General features: G+C 36.9%; 2 protein-coding genes across 9 annotated transcripts in view; one reads left to right on the top strand and one right to left on the bottom strand.

Moving 5' to 3' along the window:
- CC2D2A (coiled-coil and C2 domain containing 2A) overlaps window positions 1–8,068 on the top strand; it is a 73,702-nt gene extending 65,634 nt beyond the window's left edge. For 3 of the 7 annotated variants that reach the window (XM_070399131.1, XM_070399135.1, XM_070399136.1), the window contains 5 exons: window positions 1,113–1,247; window positions 1,985–2,107; window positions 3,302–3,360; window positions 5,744–5,921; window positions 7,479–8,067. In XM_070399131.1, coding sequence (XP_070255232.1) covers window positions 1,113–1,247; window positions 1,985–2,107; window positions 3,302–3,360; window positions 5,744–5,921; window positions 7,479–7,667 — 684 coding nt within the window. In that variant the 3' untranslated portion in view covers window positions 7,668–8,067. Of the gene's footprint in view, window positions 1–1,112; window positions 1,248–1,984; window positions 2,108–3,301; window positions 3,361–5,743; window positions 5,922–7,478 lie in introns of all 7 variants that reach the window. The other 4 variants (XM_070399137.1, XM_070399140.1, XM_070399141.1 and 1 more) reach the window with 2 other exon arrangements.
- The window catches only part of FBXL5 (F-box and leucine rich repeat protein 5), a 42,573-nt gene continuing 21,893 nt past the window's right edge, over window positions 153–20,832 (bottom strand). The window contains exons 8-11 of one of the 2 annotated variants that reach the window (XM_070399153.1): window positions 20,260–20,342; window positions 18,610–19,329; window positions 16,696–16,844; window positions 153–544 (exon numbers count right to left, since the gene is read on the bottom strand). In XM_070399153.1, the coding sequence (XP_070255254.1) occupies window positions 519–544; window positions 16,696–16,844; window positions 18,610–19,329; window positions 20,260–20,342 (978 nt within the window). In that variant the 3' untranslated portion in view covers window positions 153–518. Of the gene's footprint in view, window positions 545–9,769; window positions 10,551–16,695; window positions 16,845–18,609; window positions 19,330–20,259; window positions 20,343–20,832 lie in introns of those variants that run through there. The other variant, XM_070399144.1, reaches the window with a different exon arrangement.

The raw sequence follows: 20,832 nt of genomic DNA, 5'->3' as shown, positions 1-20,832 counted from the left end.
TGTTACCCAAGCTGAGGAGGGAAGGGGATCAGAGTGAGGCCAGGTTAGAGACCTCTCCTTCCACTCTTGCTGCTTCTACAGGCATCTGCTACTACCCACAGGCAAAGGGAGCAAGGCAGGGACCATAGGAGCAAAGAACGTGAGCAGCTATATTTTGATATTGTCGTTATTTTTATTAGACTGGAGACTTAGTGATTACAATTTGTTTCCCCAGCCCACTGCAAATATCCCTACACTCAGAGCACATTGGGGTAATTCTGGGTACGAGTTTAGAAAATTCACAGGGACTGAAGCAGTTTATCCAAAACGTGTTTCAAAAAGAAGCTCGGAGGTCTTGGGAGTCCTCTAGGAATTCGATAGCACAGGTTGCTGCTGGGCAGGTAGCATCGTGTCTGAATCCTAATCATTCCCCATCAGTATCTTCCAGATAAGATAGCCTGGTCCCAGGCTGGGAAGTCGCAAGGCCTGGCTTCGAGGCTCTGCACTCCTCCTGGCTGTGTGGCTCTCAGCAAGTCACTTCACAACTCTGAGCTGTATAAGGAAACTGTGAGCATGAAAGGAAACCATACATGAGCTAAAAATGAATAGATGCTCATTGTAAAAAAAAATCAGTAATATAGATGTATTCCAGGCTCCAACCCCCAACCCCACACCTTCTTCAGTGTAGTCACTGTTAAAAGTTTGATACGTATCTTGTCAAATTACCTTTTTGTATTTATATAATTATAAATGTGTATCTAATGTTAATGTATTACAAAGAGAAGTAGTATTCAGAATGATCAGCCTTCTAAATACTTGAAAGGCAATCTTACTGACTAAAAGGAAAATGAATGCTTATTTCCATGAATACTGACTATTCAGCCAATCTGAAGCTATATTGGTTGAGCAACACAACTAATAGTCTATTTGTTCACAACATTGCACTAGTAACAGATGCAAGAATTCTGCAAAAATATGCATCCATCTTATTTCTTAAATCCAGTGAAACCTAGAACTTCAAACTAATTTTTACCATTAGCCATGGATTTTAGATATAATAAATTATTTGTAGGAAGTACTCTCGACCTTAATTGCATAATTAGTGCACTCTTTTAACAGCTGTTTTCCTTTAGGGCCCAACTGTCTATGTGCTAACTCGGGAGCAAAGCCACTACTTAATATGGAACCCCTGCAGTGGACATTTTTATGGACAATTTGATACATTCTGTCCCCTAAAAAGTGTGGGCTGTTTAATAGGTCCTGATAATGTAAGTATTAACATCTCTTCTTAAACACAGTTGGCTGACTGTTGCTTTATTTTTTTTAATTGACCTACTTACTTAAATATTACGTATCCAAATTTATATAAACATACACATATACCTTTTTTTAATCCTCATCTGAGGATGTTTATTGATTTTAGAGAGAGAGGGCATGTGGGAAAGAGAGAGAGAGAGAGAGAGAGAGAGAAACATCGATCAGTTGCCACCCATATGCACTCCAATTGGGAATCGAACCCATAACCTTTCAGTGTACAGGATGTTGCTACAACTAATTGAACCACCCAGCCAGGACTACATATATACCATTTAAAGAAATGTAGTGTCAAGCACAGTTACACAACTGTCTTAAATAAAAGTTTTGGTTGAATTAGTCACCTGACCTGCAAAGAAGCAGAATGTTAAAGGAGTAATACAGGATTCGATTCAGAAGAGCCGAGTTTGTGTCCCAGCTCTTTTCTGTTTATTCTTCCAAAACAGCATTCACAATGCCTAACTCTTAGTGCTTTGGTTTATCATCTGAGAAAATTGAGTTTCTTTCTTTTTTTAAGAGAGATTTCCAGGTACTATCAGGTGATTCTGGCTGCGCCCAGTTTGAGAGCCATTTAATTTTGGAGGGTACTGTGTAAAGCAGGAATCTGCCTTTCTGTACATACATGCACACATACATTGTGTGTGCGTGCGTGTGTGTGTGCATGTATTAATGGTGATCTTGTCTTTTTTAGATTTGGTTTAATATTCAACGATATGATTCCCCACTAAGGGTAAATTTTGATGTCACCAAGCCCAAGCTATGGAAATCTTTCTTTTCAAGAAGTCTTCCATACCCTGGCCTTTCCAGTGTTCAGGTATAATTCTTTTAATAACAATCAAATGTAGACAAAGAAAGTGAAAAATTTGAAGTCACTATGCTGGGTAGCCAGATACTTTTTGACCCTTAATTCGACTCCTAGATATTTTTTTCTAAAATAATATTTGTTTTACAAACTTAGTTGAGCACAACTCAAAATAAGATATATACATCATGTCATGAACCAGTATACACTTATGTAAAAGAAAACATTTTGATGTAAGGAGTCCTGTGACATAAGAGAGTATCACAGAAGTTATTCCATGTAATTTTTAATATTCTGGTGTCAATGCACTAAATTAATTTCATAGCATGATCCATTCACAAAGTTAATAAAGAAGGGTCCTGGTAATAGATTGCAAGTAGTAAGCATGAGAATTGTTTACCATCACTTTTGTTTGAGAGCTATGTATGTATGTGTATACTGGGTATATAACATCAAATGTATTTTTTAACTGTGATCAAACCTTTTTAAAAAAAAGATTTAATAAACCCTGCCTTGAGAAATTCTCCCATGTGTACAAAGTGACATACACAAGACTTTTCATAGAAGCAATGTTTGCAATAGCCTAAGAATTGGAACAGCATAAGGATAAATTATGGTACACAATGGAATAGTTTATCATTGTTACACAAATGAATAAATATTAATTTTAGTAAACATTCTAAAAATGTGTTTGCTATTATTTCTATATATTATGTGAAGAGAGAAGAAGCAAGTTGCATACTCATAGCATAAAATTATCACATAGTTTAAAAATCATTCAAAACAATACAATATATAATTTAGGGATCTGTATGTCTGTAGTAAAATCATGCACACATTTTATTAACTTGCCTATCTCTACTATAATGTAAATATCGTGGGGACAGAAATGTTTATTCACAGCTATATGCCCATCACCTACAAAAGTGCCTGACACACAGTAGGTACTTTAAGTATGTGGAATGAAAGTGTTAGAAAACAAATTTCAAGTCATGGGTACTTCTGTGATGAGAGAGAAAAGAAACTGAGGATGAACTATCATTTATTGGTGATGCTTTACTTAAGATGGGCCATGCATACATTGGCATCGGTTATGCTTTGATTGTCTAAAATTTCATAATTAAAAAAAAAGGAGTTAGAAAAGATGTGGAGTATTCAAATTAGGTGTACAAAATTTCTAGAATTTCTGAACTTCATCTTTTACAGCCGGAAGAGCTTGTTTACCAGCGCACCGACAAGGCGGCCGCAGCCGAGCTACAGGACAGGTCACGTGGTGCCGTACATGCACATGCACTCTTTCCCTGGGCGTGTAATCCCAAACTAGACGATTCTCAGCCTGGGGCCATGGGAAATAATTTGGGCAATTACATTGTAATCCCTGTTTATAGACCCCAAGTGCAGATGTGATCTCTAAATCCCCTGGCTCAAAAGGAGGCTTTACCGTCAGCATGGAAGTGAACTCCGGGACGCTAGGCAGTCCTCCAAAATTCAGCCTCAGACTAGAGTTCCACACCATGTCGTTATGGGTCTTGTTCAGACAGATCATAATCCCCAGCTTACATGCCTCTTTTGTCCAATTAGTGGCTTACTAAACTTCAACCAGTTTATAAACCTAAATCGTGGCCTGTAAGAACCTATTTGAGTCCCTATAATCCTTATAATCATGCAAAATAGAACATACTCTCTCAGTTTCACAAATGTGGACACTGAGGCTCAGAGAGGTCCACATGCTGTTAAGTGTTCGGGGGCTAGAGGTCTGCCAGATGTTCTGACTTCAAAGCCTGTGTGCCCTTTCTATGTATCAAGCTCTGAGCAGCAGCATGCCAAATCACACAAGACTAAACGTGGCCTGGTTTCAGGTATTACTACTAGAAAACACCAATTCACTCTCAAGTTCAAATTTAGATAAAGTCTTGTTTGGGATCCCCACATAGAACAGCTCACTGCCAAGTTCCTTATCTCTTCCAATAGCTTCAGGGTACTGCAGATTAGCCTCCCACCATCTGTTTCTGCAGGACTGATGAGAAGTGCAAGGCAGTTCTTGCTCAGACCATCTTGAAACCCAACACAGAGGTCGTGTTTTGTGCCAAAATAGAAAGGGATCCCAGAGCTCTGAGCAGCAGGAAGCCGGGGGGGTCCTCACACCTGTGTGTCTGCTTAGGGGTGCACAAGGGGCTTTAGAACTGGCGGGGCCTCAACTCAAATCCCAGCTCCCCTGCCATCATCCTCCTTTATCCTATCTCACTGATCCCTCATAGGTAAAATTGTGACAGTGTTGCCCTACCTCATAGGGTTATTGTTAGGAGTACATAAAAATGTATAAAACCCACTAGCACAGTATCTAGTGAATAAGGGATTAACAAGTGGTAGCTATTTTCTTTGATTCTGTGTTTAAGCTTCACATCCTTTGAACCCAATATCCATCACATCTATACTAATAAAAGGGTAATATAATAATTAGACCAGACATCCATCTGGACATCCTTCTGGACAAAGCCATGGTGGTGGGGGCCAAGGCAGAGGTGGTTAGGGGCGATCAGGCCAGCAGGGGAGGGCAGTTAGGGGCAACCAGGCTGGCAGGCAGAGGTGGTTAGGTGCGGTCAGGCAGTCAGGCAGAGAGGTTAGGGGCGATCAGGCAGGCAGGCAGAGTGGTTAGGGGCTATCAGGCAGCAAGGCAGGTGAGCAGTTAGGGGCCAGTGGTCCCGGATTGCAAGAGGGATGTCCAACTTCCGGTCATCCTGACATCCCCCGAGGGGTCCCGAATTGGAGAGGGTACAGGTTGGGCTGAAGGGACCCCACCCCATGCACGAATTTCATGCACCGGGCCTCTTGTTAACTATAAAAAGGATATCAAAACTTAAGTTGCAATGATGATGGGTATTTTATTTTTTTTATTTTTTTATTTATTTATTTTTTAAAATATATTTTATTGATTTTTTACAGAGAGGAAGGGAGAGAGATAGAGAGTTAGAAACATCAATCAGCTGCCTCCTGCACATCTCCCACTGGGGATGTGCCCGCAACCCAGGTACATGCCCTTGACCGGAATCGAACCTGGGACCCTTCAGTCCGCAGGCTGACGCTCTATCCACTGAGCCAAACCGGTTTCGGCGATGATGGGTATTTTAAAGGCAGTTTTAAGGCAATTTAGAAAAATAAACCTCATGACTAGAAGGCACTGGGAAGCAATCAATATGGGGTATACACAGCCTACTTGAAGCTCTCAGCATAAACCCCACCCCTTATGCCTGGGTCTAAGTTGTTTGTACATACATTACCAATGAACGAAGTGATAGAACACTGCATGAAAAATCTTTCGCTGACTGTACTGAATTTAGCTGTCCCCCTTATTCAGTGCTCCCTTTTTTGTGTTCTGGTTCAAGCATCTGTTATGGCCCTTAGAATATCATCCCAAAGTCTACTCCCCATCCCAACCATATACGACCCGTAAGGGCAAGGATCATTGGTTTTAATTTCTGAATCCTCAGGGATTAGCCCCTATTAGGCACCAACTACTCCTAGCGAACAACTCCACCTACAAAAATGTGGTTATGTAATCACCTGAATCCCCACTGCGTGCAAACTGGATTTTTGTCTAAAAGGAAAAGTCAAATCAGCAAAAAAATGGAGTTTATGTTTTATAAACAGGATTGAAAAAATACTAAAAGAAAAAGTCATGGAGTGGAGGCCACGGCACCTGACGCGGTGGAACAGGTACTGCACCTCCACGCTGCGCCACTTCCTGCCTCTGTTGGAAAGCAGCCGAGGGGAGGAAGTAGAAGAGGACCACAGAGCGGAGCTGCTGAGACAGCTGGGGGACTACAGGGTAAGCACACAGCTCTCAACTGAGCCTGTGGATTCCCCGGTTTCAAATGGGAAATTGCTCAACAGGTTTTTGTCATCAAAATTCCTACAGTGGCCCATCAGATGAGTGGACAAACAGCTGTGGGACATTTTTTTTTTTTAATTTCAGGGAGGAAGGGAGAGGGAGAGAAAGATACAAACATTAATGATGAGAATCATTGATGGCTGCCTCCAGCATGCCCCCTACTGGGACCACAACTGCAACCAGGGCATATGCCCTGGCCTGGAATCAAACAGTGACCTCCTGGTTCATAGGTAGAGATAAATGGGCATGGGGCCAGGTGGGTGCTTTGGGCAGTGGGGGGACCACTGTGGGGTGCGTGGTTTTCTGACCACTTTACTGTGCATCTGGAGCTGGTACAGAATGGTATTAAATGTAGACTAAAATTGAAAAGTAAAAAGAAAAAATCCTACATTGCTCTACAAAGTATATGAAGTAGCACAGGCTAAAAAATATCATTAACAGTTCAAATCTCAGTAACCTATCATTAAGTAGCAGAGTATTTTTCAAATAAAAAATACCATTTTATAAGATCCTATAAAAAATAACTTAGAAAATACATTGCCAGTAAAATAAAATGAAATCATCTGGCTAGTTCATGTTAGACGCAACTATGCATTAAAGGTGAAACCAACCACTCTCAATCAGGTTTCTTAAAATGGTATGATTTTATCCTAATTGTTTTTCATTGCTAAGGAAAGTCCTCATTAATAGACAATATATCTTCTCTACTGCCTGTTGGTAGTGCTGTGTTCACAGCCGAGTAAGAAAAACTAGCAAGCAGTCTCAAATGCCTTGCTGGACACACAGGGTGAAGCTGGACATTTAATTCTAGTCACTGACTTAAACATATCCTTTAACTTTTATGGCCAGGTTTTCAGCCAGATGTTCTCAAGTAACAGAAAACTTAGTTCAAGCATCATTGGGCAATAAAAATAAGTTATTGGCTTATTTAAGTAGAAGAGGAATCCTCCCTGTGATGGCATCATCCTCAAGCTGGCTTTTCTCATGGCAGCACTTGGTTGGAAAGTTCCAGGCAGGGCTCACACCTATTGACAACATGCACACATACTGACAAAGCAGGAGAGTGCCTCTGAGGACCAGTATTCCTAAAACTCATGTGGAGAGTGACTGATCGACCCCTCAGAGAATCACTGTGGCCAGGGGGATGGAATGCAATGATTAGCTTAACCTGGGCCCCTGGAATTGCATGGGTTACTGGGCAAACCAGGGGCTATCAGGAAGAGGGAAGGGAACAGCAGAGGGTGACCAATAGGTGTCTTATATACCAAGTCAACATGCTAGCAACTCACAACAAAAAAGACATTTAGCCCCACTCCGTTTTCTGTGTTGCTAATATATAGCTGAACAGAAAGACAGAAATAAATAAATGACTTTGTGATCCAGAGGAAGACTTCTTATTAAGAATATTAAGAATTGCATATTAAGAGAAAAAAAATAAAGTAAAATCTTTAAACTTCACTAATGTCTACAAACCTTGTTGTTTTTTCCCTTCAGTTCTCTGGATTTCCCCTTCACATGCCCTATTCTGAACTGAAGCCTTTAATTGAAGCTGTGTATAGCACTGGAGTGCATAATATTGATGTTCCTAATGTTGAATTTGCTTTAGCTGTTTATATCCACCCATATCCCAAAAATGTTTTGTCTGTTTGGATCTATGTTGCCTCCCTTATACGTAACAGGTAATTTTTTCATTGTATACTTTTTATATCATGTAAAACTGTAATTAGGATATGAGAATATTTTTAACTGATATTGTTCAATCACATCAGAAGAAAATATAATTTGCAAATGAAATAAAAATTTTAAACTGTACCCCCCAAAAAGTGTTATTCATTAATCAGCCTTGTCTCTGCCACTTTGACTCTAAATTCAGAACTATCACTGTAGGGAGTGGCTATAGAGTTAAGCCTCGGATTGACCTGTGGCAGAGCCACAAACAAGTCCCAGCTTAGGGGGAAGAGCTCTCCTAGCATAATTAAGCTTGACCTTATAGCGCTCCCTAGATCCTTCCTAGGTAGCTAATGGGCTGTGGGAGATACAGCAAGCACTGCCAAAATAAGTGAAACTCACAAGAACATTGTAACTATGTTGACCTTGTTTATCTCTGACTATAAAATAAAGCCTCAGCTCGCCAGCTGGATCTTTTCTGTGTCCTCATCCAGGCATGGGAGATCCACCAAGCCCCAGCTATATTCTCTTTGTCTGTCTTCTTTAATCCTTCACCACCACTCAAGTTCACCCTTGGCCATGCTGGCATGGCACATATCACAGTTCCCCCCTTACACTGTACCCCCCAAAAAGTGTTACCCCCCCAAAAATTAAATGCAGACTGCTATCTCCCCATGCAATTGGAGGGAAGGTGGACAGTAGAAAAACAGTTCCCACATAACCAGTGCTGACTTGAAGTCAGTTCGGTTCAAGCTTGCCAAGTCCTACTGAATGGTTTGCTAACATCAAGCAGCATAGGCCAAAGCAAAAGGGAGGCACCTCAATTACCTGGAACCCCTGGGGAAATTAGCTGCTTAAATTAATTAATTTAAAGGATAACAATTAGAGCCAAGTCCTGCAACACCATTTAATCATGATTTTAAGTATTTCTCATAATTCCCCCCCCATCCCCCCCCCCCCAAAAAAAAACAGTATACTGTCTTCTGCTTATATGGGAGAGAAATTTTAGTGCTGCCTTGGTGACCCAGGGCATGGTTATAGATGAGTAATTTTACCATGCAGTTCACATAACTACAGATAAGTCCAAGTACAGGGTTGGATGGCACTTACTGAAGAAAAATTCTTGTAGTTTTTTTCTTGAAATAGTCCCTGATGTCAACTATTCAAATAAGTTTTATTAAACATTTAGACAAATGAAAATATAGTAACTATAAAAGTCAACCTTACAAAATAAAACTTCGGATCCTGTAACTGTTCAATAAGCTCAGATTTCAAGTCCTCTAAGGGAATCAAGAAGTAGCTTAGGCCAGACTAAAGGACAAAGCAAGGCATAAGCAGTACCACATAACTACTTAAGTTTAAGAGCTACAAACTCAAAAAGAAAGATGGTCACCTTACACTAAGCTGCCTAGCAAGTAACTAGCGGTGGGTCCATCATTTATTTTGCAATTGTTAACAGGAATGGAATCAAAATGAGAAACCTCTTAAAGAAAGGTAAAATTTCAGAGAGTCATTAGATATCCACCCTTTAGAGCTGATCTTCCCTCAGGGTATTTAATTCAAATGTTAGTGAAATTTACAAGCATGTGTGAATTCTCCTGATTTATATGCCCATCAAATGATTCTTCTTTCATCTTTAGAAAACATTGTCTAGGATAAAGTTTTCTCTTAGCCTGAACTGAAACCTGTCTTCCTAGTTTGTTTCTCTCCTACATCTCCTATCGCCCAATAAAACAATACCTGGGACCACAAACAGGACTGCAAGACTATTTCCTCTTTCATAGCTTTGCACGTATTTTGATGGCATGCCGCCTACTCTTCTCTTCTTGACATAGAATTTCATATAGCATTAGATATATAAAATTGACTCCGCATGCACCTTTCTGAATTGCAGGTCTCCACTCCCGTTACCTTTTCACATAGCAATTCAAATTTTGACTACTGCATAATTAATTAAAAATAAAAACACCGATTCAGCTCAACAAAATTAGGTTATCTATCTAAAACTGCTTATCAAGGTCAGGATTTCATGGGAGCTAAAATATTTAGTCCTATTTTACCTTCAAGTAAACCTGCATTGAGGTTTATAATAAAATCAAAACACAAAAGACACTTGGTAAAGTCCTCAAAGTAGATTTTATTTATACATTTCTTCAAATGATTGTAGAATTTTTAAAAATCCCTCCCAAATTTGACAATTTAGGAACTGTGGTGGAAACTGGGGTTCTTTGAAGAAAGCAAATACAAATAAATTGGTGCTTTGCTAGCTCACTGAGCAACTGCCAAGAAGCCAATTTATTCTATAAACTTAAGAATCTTATATGTGGGTATGTTTGAATTGGCCTTCTAAGAATTGTTCAAATTAAGGAAAACAGGTTGGTTTCCAAAAAGTGCTGTCTTTGAAAATAAAACTTCAGAAGTGTATGTTTGAAAGATCGGCAAAGCTTGGTACAGTGTTTATATAGAAAGAGAACCAATAACCCCCACTGAATTTAAAACTCAAAATAATCTAAAATATACTTTGAATGGCAAGGCATTAGTGACATTATTTCCCAAGCATTCAATTTAAAAGAAATCTGATAAAACTGTTCTCATCCTCATGAAAAGACCTAATCCCTTTCTAAAACAAAAATATGATTTGCAAGAGAAACAACACTGTACAATTCACTGGTAAATTTTAAGATTTCTGAGGCTGTAAGGATGAGGCCAAAACAAGTCACACTCAAAAAGAATGGTTAACACAAGAAATGTGCTACAAGTAAAGTGCATGAAAGGAAGCCTGCTCAGCTAAATGAAGTAGACAAAGGTCAGAAGTCAAGGGTCATTCGCCAGAGCGGCAGCAGGCTCGAAAACCACACTGCAAATTCTGGCATCCGCTGGCGGTATCAGCATGAGGACCTGTATAAAAACAGAAAAGTGTGAAAGGAGGAATTTCTTAGGGATCACAAAATCTCACAATGAGTGTATAAAAATTTATTCTGACATAAACATTGCCAATAGTTTGACTTTAATTAATGTATCCTTCATGGTCCAAAAGCTAAAGGAAAGAAGAAAAATAATATTTTGTCAATATTCTTACAAAATAAAAATCTAAGAAGAAAAAGAGTAACCCACAGATAAGGCTGACAGGCTAGCTTAACAGCTTTCTTATACTCTGAACATCCTTCCAGGAAATATAATAAAGGCAAACACAGCCTTATCTGTAACAGATCAGCTAGAGAATCTAATATTAAACAATTATAATAAACACTAGAGGCCCGCGGCTGCCTGGGCCGGAAGGTCATCCAGATAGTCGTTCTGCTGTTTGGTCTAATTAGCATATTAGCTCTTTATTATATAGGATTATATTCAAAAATTTTAAAAACTGTGTAAACATAGGCTTAACATATTTGTCATATTTTTATCTAACATCTGCAGCCAAAATAAATCATATGATTGGGTTAAGTGAAATTATCTTCCAGAATTAAGTACATAATGAGTGGTTAACTAAATAAACATATTAACACATAAAAAATGTGATTCAATTACAAAGAACAGTAAAACACGTGGAATAGCTGACATTTTATCACAGTCACATTATGCTATCCAGACACTAGATAAAAAGACCATTAGGAAACATAGCTGTGAATTCGGAAATGTCAAAAAGAGGTATCATGGCACATATTCAAATGTTAATTACTTTGAATGAATCAGTTTCATAAAGGCAGAAAAATGTGGAAAAGCATGTCTTAATTATATTGAAGCCTTTCAGTATATCTGCACTATGAACAAATAAAGAGTAGTTAATAGTTCTTTAATCATCAATCAGAACCAAAAATATTTGCAATTGTGATATGTAAGGATCATAGGAAAAGTACATGAAATGTAATTTTATTATAGACTTTGTCAAAGGGTTATAATTGAAATAACTGGATTGACATCTAGCTTAACCAGAAACATATTTTAAATTAGTTTTGTTTTTTGTTTTGTTTTGTTTTGTTTTGTTTTGTTAATATATTTTATTGATTTTTGACAGAGAGGAAGGGAGAGAGATAGTTAGAAACATCGATGAGAGAGAAACATCGATCAGCTGCCTCCTGCACATCTCCTACTGGGGATGTGCCCGCAACCCAGTACATGCCCTTGACCGGAATCGAACCTGGGACCCTTCAGTCCGCAGGCCGAACGAAGCTCTATCCACTGAGCCAAACCGGTTTCGGCTTGTTTTGTTTTTTAAAAGAGTAACCTATTGTGAAAGGCCAGTATGCTAACACCAACCTAAGAAAATAACTACTTGCAACTGGACAAGCAGCACACACTTATTTCCCAGAATTTAACTTTTCCTTGTATCCCTGAAATGGCATATACAAAATACAAAGGGCAAATTTCTTAGGATATACAATCAATGAAGCATACTGGTAATGTTCATATATTTCACTATTGAAATGATAATGTACTAGTATCTTTAAGTAAAAGAAACAAGAAATGAACTTTACAAACATGTGGAACTGCAACGGTTTATCATTTCATTTACTTTCACTTATGTTTAACTTTAGAATGGATGTGGTGCCTGGGGCATGGGGAGCAGGTATAAAAATATACCATTGTATATGAAAGATACTGGGCACAGTTTTATAATTGTTGAAGTCAGTGACACACAAATGCTCATTATATTAGTCTGTATTCGTAGGTTTAAATTTTTCTAAATCTAAAATTTTTTAAAATCTAAAATTATTTCAAATATAAAACTGAATTACCACAAGCCCATTTTCATTTAACCAAAATTAAAATCTGTTTATTTTTAAAATGAGAAGCTGAATGTGTCAAATATTTAAAATTCACAAAGTAGCATTTTTGTTAGGATTAGCTTCCCTTAAAATAAGACATAAGGTTAGTCATCTTAACCAAAATCAAATTTCTTAGTACATATTACCAGGTATTAGAAATGCCCAGATAAGGAATCCTATAGTTTGAAATCCTTCTCCCACTGTTAATCTTTGACCTGGTTTTCCAGAAGCTGATACATTTTCAGCTTCTATATTTTCAACACCACCCAACCCTCCATGCCACCCCTTCTTGTCTTGCCTCACTACCCTCGCCCTTCTCTGGTTACTTCCGTGCCTACCAATCACCCAGTGCCTTTCTTCAAGACCCAATTCCTGGTTATGGCACATGCCTGGGTTGCAGGCTGGATACCTGCAAGGGGGGTGGAGACAACCAATTGAAGTTTCTCTCTCATTGATGTTTCTCTCTCTCCCCTCTATCTGAAATTAATAAAAAAAACATTAAAAAAAAAAAAAGATCCAATCCATCGTCCTGCTCTGACACTTAGTACCTGTGATGAAATGCTTGAACTGATGGGTTTTGCAAAAACATATCTGATTATCATTTTCTCAGTATGTAATTCTATTCCAAATTTCTAAAAAAGGAGAAATAAGAGGAAAGAAATATGGAAACTTCATATAATTCTCCAAACTAAACTTCTTCCTAAAATACTTCACCACAATGCCTTTATAGTGAATTCAACAGTGGCCTAGAAAAAACATCATAAACAATGACTCAAAGCAATGAAAAGTGAGGTCTGCTACTGGTTTTCAAGGGAGAAAATAAAGGGGAGCCTTCAAAGGAGCTAATTGGACTGAGGAAGCTATTCTAAAGATCCCTATCTTTCCAAAAACCACACAGGTTTCTACCATCCACCCCAAAAGACAGAGGGGCCCAGCATCCTCAGTCTCCACACTGGGTCACTCTTTGCTCTCAAAGGCTACGGGATTGGTAATAGGGATAGTAGTGAAAGAAAAAATTAGCTAGATAGTAATCCAATCCTATTGTCAACTTCTCCTTATTCATCACAAAACAAAGTTCTCACTCACACTGGTGTAAAATGTGCCCCTCCCTCAAATATTTTCACTAGAATATCGGTGTTTCAATGGGATTCTAAGTGAATACTAGAGTAAACAGAGGGAATTAATATGTCAGTGTTTTCAATGTGAAGGTAGGAAGCATATGGGTATGTAAACAATCACTGTAACAGTAACTGCAATCCCATCATAAGGTCAATGACAGGGCAGGTGTCTGGTCCTAACAATCCATCAAAGCGATGCCATCCATGAAGAGACTGTACACTGTTGATGGCCTAGGGCAAAAATAAGTGAAGACAACCACCATCTTTAACTTGGATTAGTCTCATATTGTAGGAAAATGGGAGAGTAACAATTTCCAAAGCCTGGAAATAGTAAGCAATGTTAACAGTAAGACCTTTAAACATCACAGAAGGACTGTTCAGAAAGGGAATAAATGGACAACAGAAAAAGTGCAGCAGCATTGGAAAAAAATATGACTAAGATACGTTATGTTATCTGTAGTTATTTACCCAAACTTTTTATTGAATAATTTGTTTTTCCTTGATATTAAAAATCTTACTTATACTGTATATCTGCACTTACCTTCACTTACCTTTAATTCCTCTTTAACTTAAATTAGAAACATAAGAGCAAATCATCTGAGACTGTCATCTCCAAAACTACAATCTAATCTATCTTAATTCATAAATTACACATATATTGAAATGCAAATCAGTATAAAAAGTTTATTTACTGTCATTGTCCAGAGTTCTAAAACTATGCAATTCCATTTAACACTTCTTAAATGACATCTTTTAAATATTATGGCTAAGAAGCCTTCTTTTATATTTAAATCTTAACTTTATCAATCAAATAAATTTACATGTTATGAAGAATCATTCAGAAGAATAAAAAATGGCATTTTATAGCAATGTTTAGTACAGTGTCTGTCTCCCAGTAGGTATTGTTTAAATATTTGATTACTAAATTACCTTCTGCAAAATCTCTGTCTGTGCTTATGAAACAGATTGCTGTCTTATTTATCACTTATTATTTAGATAATGAATATCATTTATTAGTATTTACTTCTTTTACTTAGTAACCTGGTATTTATGTAAACTTTCTTTTGACAAAAAACATTATAATTAAATGTTGCTCTCAAATATTTAAAACATTTGTCATGTAAGTATGCTCCTTATTGTTCTAAGATCATGTATAAGCATATTAGCTACTTTGAAAAATTATAAACATAATAATCAAAAGGGGCCCCCTAAGCAGTCACTAACTATTTACTGTACAAGTTGGGCTATAGTGAAAGATACTGGACCATCAGTGTCATCCTGCAATACTGGATGCAAAGTAACTTTATTCTAACACTTTCTAGGCTGTCCATGTCTAATTTTTAAGAAAAAGATTACATCAGAGCAGCTGGCTGGAATTCTGGAATACAAGTTAACATGACAAGTCACCCTATTATCTTTAAAAGGTTTCAATTTCCCCACATCATGCTCCTTTTAAGCTGTAAAAAGATACTTAATATCAGATTATATAGCACTGTTAATTTCCTTCCACATCTTTCAAAGTCAGATGTCTTCATTAAATTTCATTTATTGAAAATTACCACTCACTTACCAAAAAAAAAGAAAATCTAAAATTCAACAAAGAAATGTAGCAGCTCCTTCAGAACACTTTAAAATGTATATATTCAAACCCAGTTGAGATTAAAGGAATTTTAACATCCTAACAAAGTGCAAAAGATTTTAAATATTTTATCCCATCATGTAAATTATTTCAAAAAGTTTATAAAATTACACACAAGAAACAAGTAGGCAGATCATAAAAATGAACCGAGACCAATCTACCCCACCCCATAACTTCTACATACCCAAAAATAAATATAATAAATTAGGTTGTGATTATTCCCACAAGCATAACCTATGCTGAAATCATTATGGACAATTCAAGTGCAACATACATATGTTTTTCTTATAAAAACAATTGTTTTTATTATATTTCACAGTATACTATGTACTTTAGGAAGTACAATACTGTACCTACAATAACATAACTGTACATTTAAAAAATATCTCCCTTCTCAAACTCACTGCATCCATACAAGAGGCAAATCTTTCACTTTAGCAATCATACTTTGTTTTTGTACACTTGGCAGGTTGCAACTAAAATTTTCACCATTCCTTGATTATACACCAATGGTAACAGAGTCAAGAAATGCTCCAACTTAGTGTTGCTATTTCAAGACATGAAAGGTCATCTCCTGCATCACCAATGTGATTCCAGAAATAAGAGAGCTGCTATCTCCTGTCTCTTCATATATATTTTAAGGAAAATAGCAGATTTACTAACTTCTCTACCTACTGGTATGTAATTAAAGAAGAGACCACTCCTCTAGCCTTCCTAGCTCCTGTCCATCGTTCTGCCTGAGAGAAACTCAGTTGATTTTCCCATCATCTTAAGACAAATCAGGCTCAAACAACAGTATATGGTGTAAAAGGCAGGTGTATAGGAGAATTTGAATCATCTAAATTTTTTCCAGTTATAAATACAGAAAGTTGAAATGTTTACTAATACTTGAAGAGCAGCTTTGTATGCTTTTGGGAATTTCAGTCTCTACGAGTGAATATCATCAAATGCTCAAAAGGGCACTGACTATATTTTGCAAAAGCATAGGGAACAAGCCCACTGCAGGGTAGGGACAGGCTTAAAAATCAAAACAAAAATTAAGAATTGTTTACCTGATGATTGTTAAAAGTTAAAAATACTATGAGAATGGATCCCTGAGGAATTCACTTTACCAATGTCCTTTTCCTACTGCATTTTATAAACTTGTCCCACTAGAAACTGTCTATCATGCCTAAGAAATCAATTTATCTAGACCATCAATACATCCAAATTGTTAATGAGTACTATATCATTCTAGAAGAAGTGCCCAAAACTTTATATGACTAAACTACTACATATCTCAAAAATATGCCAGAATGGATATTTGAAATATCTGTAAAAACAAATTACTTTTAGAGGACCTAATTAAGGAAAACATGTGATTTTAAAAATTTTATCAAATATAAAGGACTAAATCTGAAAATAAAACAGTTTGGGAATTAGAATCTAGAAAACTAAACAGAAACCCTAAGAAAGATCCACATTATTAAAAATTTTTAAATCAATTCCTTCAAAATTATCTCATTGATAAAAAGCATTACCGTTAATGTTGTCACAGTAGTAAAAGTATTCATCATTTAGAGAAGGACATGCTGAAACCAAATCCTGCAGGCCTGCACCAGTTACAGTAAGACAACCAGAGAGATTTAGGTGCTCCAAATAAGGCAGCCCTCCTCCCAGAGTCAAAACCCTGCAAGAGAAGCAATCCAGCAATTACAATATGTTAATCTATGTAAACTAAGTATTCCATTCCAATGGCACACTGGGCCTCTATCAATAGACCATTCCATTTGGTAATGAGAAAAATTAAAAATTTCCATAAAGCATAACTAACCTCATTCCTTAGACAGGGATACATTGAACTGTGTGTTTGTTTATAATTGAAATTAAATTGGTTGTCAAAGTAGGCTGTTTTAAGTTCTGTTAACTACATTCCCAAGGTAACAACTAAGAAAATAACTATAAAAAAATACAGAGAAGAGGAAAAACGGGAATCAAATGGCACATTATATACGTAATTTTAAATGTAAACCAAACACTTCTATTAAAATGCAGAGATTAGCAGACTGGATTAAAAAAATATGATGCATCTATATGCTCTCTATAAGAGACCTCACTTTAAATGCAAAAACACAAAAAGAGGTTAAATGTAAAAGCATGAGAAAACATAATCCATACAAAAAGTAACCAAAAGAGAGCCAGGTGGTTATCCTATTGTCAAACAACAGAGACCTTAAATTTTAAAAAAAGGTTGCAAGAGACAAAGAAAAATATTATATATTGATATAAGGTTCACTAAACCAAGAAGATATAACAATTATAAACCACACACACACACACACACACACACACACACAAAACTGAGATGAATAAAAACAAAAACACAACAAGCCAAAGCTGCTGGGATGCAGCAAAAAGAGGGCCAAGAGCAAAATTTACGGCTGTAAACACCAACATTAAATATGAAGATCTTAAACCTAACTAAACACCTTAACGAATTAGAAAAAGACCAAGCATAAGCTAGTAAAGGAAAGAAATAATAAAGACTACAGGAAAAAATTTCTTAAATAGAGAATCTATATATATATAAAAGCCTAAGCAACTGAATGACTGAACGACCAGTCGCTATGACGCGCACTGACCACCAGGGAGCAGATGCTCAACGCAGCAGTTCTGCTGGTAGTAAGTGTGCTCCCACAACCAACCTCCCGCGTCCCTTCCCCTGGCCGGCCCCAATCGGCCCCTATTATCGGCCAGGCTGAGGGACCCCACTTGTGCACGAATTCATGCACCAGGCCTTGAGTACAAAAATAATAAAGAAAAATCAATGAGACCAAAAATTGGTTCTTTTAAAAGGTCAATAAAATTGACAAACATTTTGCTAGATTGCCTAAGAAAAAAAGAAAGAGGGCTCAAATTATCAGTCAGAAATGAGAATTGGGACATTACTACCAATTTTACAGAAACAGAAAAGATTATGAACAGCACCATAAAAAATTATATGCCAACAAATTGTATAACCTGAATGAAATAGACAAATTCCCTAAAAACACAAAAAGCAAACTGAGTTTAAAAAAAGAAAATCAGAATAGACCTATATAACAAGGAGATTGAATATGGTAGATATATTTTCTTCTCTATTACAAGTAAAAATTCTTATCTTATTCATGTTTATATCCACTAAAACATCACAGAAAAGTGTTGTAGGCATTTGCTAAGTATTTATAAAACTTTTAAATTTATGTGCTTCCAATATATCACAACGTATTTGAACTGACTTACATGAAACTTCATGCTGAAGTTATGTTCCAACACTTTAAAGTAAGACAAATCTTGGTTAACTCTTTTGGATAAATAAATCAGCGAAAAGGCATGACACTTAAGATTCAAAATTTATATTTCATTTGAGAATGAGAACATGTCCATTTCCTAATACTTTAAAATTGATTACTTACCTGAGACCATGGTCTGTGATCTGATAACACCCAGACAGACTGAGAAACAGAAGTACACGTCCAGTCTCTTGATCAGATTTTTCACTCCCAGAGTAAATTAAGTCCTTTTCCCTAAGCAAGCTAGTCCTTGATGCCTTTCCACACAATGCAGAAGACTCTGGGAGTGCTGACATAGTTCTTAGAGCTGTTCCTGTACAACAAAATGAATGACCACAATATGCAAAGGCTGGAGAAGCACAATGCTGCTGCCAACAGACACTAGTCCTTAGTCCAACAATATCTTTACTGTAACAGCCAGAGGAGGAACAACTCAAGTTGGATGCTGTCTCCATTACACAAAGACTTTCCACATTTCTATGTCTCCATTCAACAGCATCTTCAATATCGGCCAGGTCTTCAGCATCCAACATCCACACATAAGGAGAAGTGAAATTCTCAGAAGAAACAGGCTTAGTCCAGGGGTTTTCATTATCTATTTCTTCTCCAATAGCCTTGTTAGTTAAATCTTGCAAACAAGCATACTGTTTGGTGGACTGCATGTTAATGTCTTTATTTTTCCATGTAGTCGAAGTAATTTTGCTTGTAGACAAAAGGCCATTCTGATGAGATGTCAGAATTCCAAGAGCTCTAGAAATCTTCTCTAGAGCCACATCTGTGATTTTTTCACAACCAGACAGATCAAGATGCCGAAGACTCTGGCAGCATCCAAGCCAAGACCAACTATAATTAAGAGGTTACAAGACTATTAGTGGATATTGTTAAATTCTTCAAAAGCATTTGACTATTACGTAAGTATATAAAAAACAAAAGAATATGTAATAACTTAATCAATAAAAAAACTTAAAAAAATACAAAAAAAAGAGAAAGACTTTAATATAATCAAACATTTACTGAATGTATATTGTCAGGCACTATTTTAGATGCTAGAGATACAAAAACACAATAAGAGAAATTAGGAAATAAGAATATTTAACCTAAGAGAAGGTTAGGAAAGGAGAAGACCTAGTTTATTTTACTGAAAAGTAACCAGTAAAGAAGAGCCTGTATACACATTAAAAAAAGAGAGAGAGAGAGTAACTAATGATTAATGCAGGAAAATCCAGAAGAAACAAGCTCTAGGAAATGGTAGAGCATTAGCTTTAGCTAGAGAAGAATACACATCTCCCTCTGCAATGGAGAGAGAGGTGCTGATATAAATGCTAGGATAAAAAAAAGGAAAGTGAGATAGAGGGAGAAGGAAATTGGAAGCATCCAAAGAAGTAAAATCTGTGCAAGTGTACCTTGAAGGAAGTGTTACAATTTCAGAATAAATATGAAGAATTGTATGAGGGAGCCTTGCCAAATGTTACTAGGAACCAACTAAAATAGAAAACATCTTAAAAACAATAGTGCACGGCAAGGCTCAGAAGCCTAGACAAAGTGCAAGTTTATAAAAATGACAGGATGATGCAGATTGGAGTTTTGGATCAACTGGGACCTGACAAGAGGCAAAGAACTGGAGGTGCTATCAAATTACAACCACTCATGGCTCAGAGTTGACAATAAAAAATAATAGTATGATTAAACTATAATTATGCAAATAAGAAACTACAGAACAATTCTACAAATTCATAGTTATAAATCATATTTAAATATTTAAAAACAACTAACCTGTCAAATGCAGAATCTGAAATGTCAGTTTGGGTAAGATCAAGATGCTCCAGATTAGGACAGAGCTCTAAAATCTGCCTCACCTAAAGGGGGAAAAAAGTCACTATGAAGATCTACAGACTTTTCATTAGACAAGAGGCAGGTGACTTTTAGTGACATAATCCAAAGGTTCTCAAACATTTGTGCATGGAAAAATCACTTCAAATCTGCATTGCCTGTTCATGGTGACCAGTGTCACCCCAATCAACTTAATAAATATTTTTTTAAAATCTGCATTGCCAATATATATGTTGGCTCAAACCCCAGAAAATCTGTTTTAGTAGCTGTGAGTTTAGACCCAGGAAATTTACATTTTTAAGGAATATCCAAGGAGATTTTGATGTAGGATGTCATGAAATACATTTTTATAAAACAGAGATTTAATATCCTTTGCCCACCTGACCATGCCTCACATACTATCTATATATATAAAAGGCTAATATGCAAAGTGTCCCCTCGGGAGTTTGACCCGGAGACTGGGAGTTTGATTGCTCGCTAAGACGTGTGCTGACCACCAGGGGGCGGCATGAAATG

Source organism: Myotis yumanensis, unplaced genomic scaffold (assembly GCF_028538775.1).
Source record: "Myotis yumanensis isolate MYYU_CA2020_CCGP unplaced genomic scaffold, mMyoYum1.0.hap1 SCAF_1, whole genome shotgun sequence".
NCBI lineage: Eukaryota > Metazoa > Chordata > Mammalia > Chiroptera > Vespertilionidae > Myotis > Myotis yumanensis.
Note: the sequence above shows the minus strand (reverse complement) of the source record. Positions and strands in the feature narration are given on the sequence as shown.